The 4500-nt window shown below is 57.6% G+C and overlaps 1 protein-coding gene across 7 annotated transcripts in view; it reads right to left on the minus strand.

Moving 5' to 3' along the window:
* ZNF385C (zinc finger protein 385C) overlaps nt 1-4500 on the minus strand; it is a 49252-nt gene that overhangs the window by 29318 nt on the left and 15434 nt on the right. For 5 of the 7 annotated variants that reach the window (XM_037019769.2, XM_073235596.1, XM_073235595.1 and 2 more), the window contains exon 1: nt 4364-4460. The exons of 1 other annotated variant lie outside the window; for it this stretch is intronic. In XM_037019769.2, coding sequence (XP_036875664.2) covers nt 4364-4397 — 34 coding nt within the window. In that variant the 5' untranslated portion in view covers nt 4398-4460. Of the gene's footprint in view, nt 1-4165; nt 4305-4363; nt 4461-4500 lie in introns of those variants that run through there. One more of the 7 variants, XM_037019771.2, reaches the window with a different exon arrangement.

Raw genomic sequence — 4500 nt, forward strand, 5'->3', positions numbered from 1 at the left:
TGAACCCTGTGTGGTCAGGTGGTTTGAGGACCCCAACCCTGCAGCCAGGGTGGCTGGGGTGAAGTACCAGCGATAGCCTCCAGGTGGCGCAATGAGCATCCAGCCAGAAGATGAAAGGCACTCAGTACCCCTCGAGGCAATACGACCGGACTCGTCCACATTTCTCTCTGCCATGCCACCTTCCTGGGCACCATATCTGGGGGCCGGGCACAGCTCCGCCCACTTTGGAAGGTCACCCCGACCACCTTGTGAGAATACCCCCCCTGAGGCTGCACGGAGTCCTCACCAGCATTCTGCACCAGCTCGTCTCTAGGTGAAAGTCATCAAAGCTGTTCTCCTCCCTTTACAAATCTCTCCTCCTCTCCCAGCAGAAAGAAAGCACCAGGTGCAAGTGTTGGGGGAAGGGTCCTACTTGTAAAGGGAAGAGGCTTCAGGGGAATGTGATTTTCCTGGCCATGCCAAGTAGAACCGCCTGCCCTGTCAGCAAGGGGAAAAGGTGATTTTGAAATCTCAGTGCAATTTATGACATGCAGGCTGAGGACATGGCCCAAGAGAGCAGACAAATATCTGCCACGGGGCTGATTAAACCACCGTGATATACAGCCTGTGGGCTCACAGGGCCTGCCTGGATTCCGGGACTAATTGTGTCCCCCAGCCGGACTGCTGGGTCTGCTGCAGCCTGCCCTGCCTGGCCCAGCCTTCCCAGCTGTCCCCTCAGGAGCTATCCTGCTCCAGCTAAGCTATGACTCCCAGCCAGAAAACTTGGAGGGGTGGGCAATTTTTAGGGCAGACACATGTCTGTCTAACCTCTGTTCAGATCTTCAACAGGTTAGCACCCCCTGCCCTGGCCCCTATTCAGAGGCAGCATGACTCACCCTAGCTGGACCTACACTTGAACAGGACTCCATCCACAAGTTGTCTTCAAGAGAAGAGAAAATTGAGCTCCAGAGCAGGGGAGTGGACTTGCTTCCAAGGACATGAAAGAGTACAAGAGTTGCTTCTAGAAGCTTCCCTCCCTCCCTCCCTAGCATCCAGCTTCCTAGGCCACCTCTTCTTATAATTACAATCCCATTTATTGAGAGTTTACTGTATGCCAGGTGCTTTAAACACAGAATCATTTTTAAGTTTCACAACAACCCCATGAGGTGGGCACTATTATTAACCCATTATCCCATTCTGTAGATTAGAGAACAGTCTTTGAGAAGTTTCACGGCCAGACCTGTACCTACACTTGTCTGACTCCAGAGCCCAAATCCTTAACCACTGCCCTATCCCACCTCTTCTTAAAGCCTGCCAAGCCCTGGGTTGAACTGCTGGGTGGGGAGGGGGAGGTTACAGATTCACAGAAGGGCTCCCGGGGAGGCTCCGGGACGCCCAATCCCTAATAGGCTGGATGCCAGGCAGGGAGGTGCCACACTGTGAGCAGGAAGAGTCAGGGCCAGAGCCAGAGAGGCTGGGAGGAAGGGCTGTGAAGAAAGGGGGAGATTGAACTTGAGAAGACAAGGTGAAAGCAGAAAGAGCACGCATGTGTCCGGGTGTCTATCTGTGTGTGACTTGCACGGGAAAGGGGTAAAGCTCCTAGGTTCTCATCTTTCCTGAGAGATGGGCTGAGGCTGCAGCAGCGGGTGCTGGGATTGACTACAGGAGGGAGCCACCCACTTAGAGGCAGCCTCACACCGAAGCTGGAGAGCTGATGGAAGCCAGGGTTGTTGTCTGCCTGTCTGTGTGTCTGTCCATATGGAGCTGGAGCTGTAGGAAAATGAAGGGAGTAAGGCAGGGCCCCTGGGTGCTAGCACACCATCTCCACCACTTACTGTGAATTACAAATGGACTTCAGGACCCTGAGTTTCAGAGGGGTCCTTGGACACTGGGGTGCAGTGGAGTTCTCTGCCTGCCTATCCAAAGAGGGCTGGAGGGAAATGGACCACGGAGGCCAAAAAATGCAGGGCAGGGGTTGTTTCAGCCCCAGCCTGGGGAACGGAGTCCTCAGGAAAGAGCTGCCTTTGCCAAAGTGTTAATGGAGAGGAAGGTTCTAGACCTGTCCCCAGCCTTTGGCAGGGCATGAAGGGCTCCCTCACCAAACCCTTAATGAGCCCAATTACACTCTGGTATTTTCCCCCACATCTGTCATCCATCTACCCTCCTGCGTCCCTCAGCCAGGTCCCAGGCCCTGCCTCTGAGAAGGGAGCCTGGCTGGCTGGCCAACCTTGGGTCAGTCCTGCCTCTCTGGGCTTCGGTTTCCCATCTTTAAAGAGAGGGGGTTGGCCTGGGGTCATCTCTTGGGTCCTTCGCAGGCAGTGTTGTAGTGGCAACACAGGACAGCTGCCTCTACAGTGGGGGTGGGAGGAGGCCAAGTTGTATTTGTCTGCTTCAGCTGCCGGAGGAAGGAGGGGTGGGTATGGAGAAAGAACTGCTCGTGGGGAGTGCCCGCTGCCTTCTGGGCACTGTAGGCACATGGCCCTCATTAACCTTCATTTCAACCCTGTGAAGCTTTACAAATGAGGAAACTGAGGCTCAGAGTAAAAAAGAGAGGCAGGTGAGGAGGGCCAGCTCTCTCACATCTGTGATACAGGGGGAGGGGGTGTGCACCCTGGCAGCCCCCACCCCAGCCACTCACAGGGTCATGAGCAGGAGTGTGGGATCCCAACTCAGCTGCAGAGAGAAGTGTCTGGAAGAAAGAGGTCTTGTCTATTCTTGTCTTAGTAGAGTGTGAGCCCTCTGGGACTGGCTGCCCCCCTCGATTTCCCCAAGGAGCCACCCCTGAGCATGTCAGTCTCTCTGCTTTGTCACCTCCCCTTGCCCAAGGCTGACACCTTAGTGTAGGAAAAGGGAAATGACCCACTTCAGTGACACCCACCCCAGCCATCCCATGGGCCCAGAGAGCTGAGGCCACTAGGGTCATACCCAAGAATCCCCAGAGAAGGCAGAGACCCCCACCTAGAGAAATAGGATGGCCTGCGGGGGCCGGCCATGCCAACCCCCAGCCCACACATCTCTGCTTTGCCAAAGCAGGAGACCCTGGGACTGGGCAACAGCTGGGGTGGGGGGGGTTCCATTTGGCAAACTAGGCAGCCATGTCTGTCTTCCCATTCAAAGTGGTGACAGAGGAAGCCTGTCACCTAACCCTGGGGACTGCTGGGTGCTGGGGATTTTAGTAGTAAGCTGACTAAGAGGTGCTGAAAGTCAACACTCCAGCTCCCAGGAAGGGAGAGAGAGGGCATGGGAGGTGAGAGAGAAAGATGGTCCAGAGATAAGGTCACCATCCCCCACCACTTCCCCTCCCCCAGTCTTCTCTGTCCTCGCCCCCTTATTGCTGGGTGTCCTCCTCACAACCCCAAAGATAGGAGCTGCCTCTCCTAGGCAGTAAGACTTCCCCAGAGACCCTCAAGCCACCCTCAGGAAGGAAGTCCTTCTTGCTATCTAACCTGCATCCCTCCTTGCAGGGTCCACAGTGGCAAAACAGAGCATCTTCCTCTAAGGTGGTATTGTGGTGCAGCTAGGAAGGGAGTACTAGCTTTAGTAGCCCGTTTTCTACCCTCTGCGACCATGCAAGGCCTAGGAAACCTGACCGGTCATGCAGGAGATCCCTGTTCCCCATGCACCCCTCCTTCGCACACCAGGGCCAAGCAGTCTGCTGTCCCTGCCCAGGACTGTGCAGCAGCTTCCCTAAACCCCACTGCCTGCCCATGGTGGCCCCACCATCAGCACGTCCAAGCCCTGACAGGGGGAATGCGCCCTGGGAGCCAGAGGGAGGAGGGTGGGGAGGTCAGGAACTGTTTGAGAATTGGGGGTGGGAGGCAGGCCAGGAGGGCCCAACCTGTGCCCATTGCTGAGATGAGGCACTCTGCTCGGAGGGGGAGGGGCAGGGCAGGAAGGCCTCCAATGACCGTGAATGAGGAGAGGGAGGGGTGGGGGTGGCAAGTGAGCTCTTTGAACCCCCAAGAAGACAATAGTTCTCCCTCCCCCCATCCCTTCCATTCTATCCTATCCCTGGGGCTGATAAGGGTGGAATGATTTGGGGATTCTCTAAACTCTTTGGGGAAGAAGGTGGGTTATTTGGTGGGTCTCTAGTGAATGGTCGCCTCCTTAGGGTGGGGGTCTCACCCTCTCTGCCCTGTGGTTCCAGCCTCCCTTCCCGTACCCGGAGCTGGAAAGTCCTTCTTACCATCACCTTGTTGTGCCCCGCCCAGCCTCGGTTTCCCGCTAGCTGCGGTTCTTGTCTCCCCACCGCCGCTGCCCGCCGTCCTACAGGCCACCTGCCCCCCGCCCCGCGCGCGGGCCCCCTCGGGCGCTTGGCCCCAGCGGCGCGTCCGTCCGGCACCGGGAGCCAGGAGAGCAGTCCCCGGGCAGTGCCGACGCCTACCTGTAGGGCGCTCCGGACCTGAGCGGGGCCGCATCCGGATTCGCGGTTCCCGAGGTGCGCGGCGGGTGAGTCCCGAGCCCGCGCGTCCCGGGGCAGCCGCCGGTCTCCCGAGCCCGCCCCTGGCCGGCCGGCGCGGA

Source organism: Manis javanica, chromosome 4 (assembly GCF_040802235.1).
Source record: "Manis javanica isolate MJ-LG chromosome 4, MJ_LKY, whole genome shotgun sequence".
NCBI lineage: Eukaryota > Metazoa > Chordata > Mammalia > Pholidota > Manidae > Manis > Manis javanica.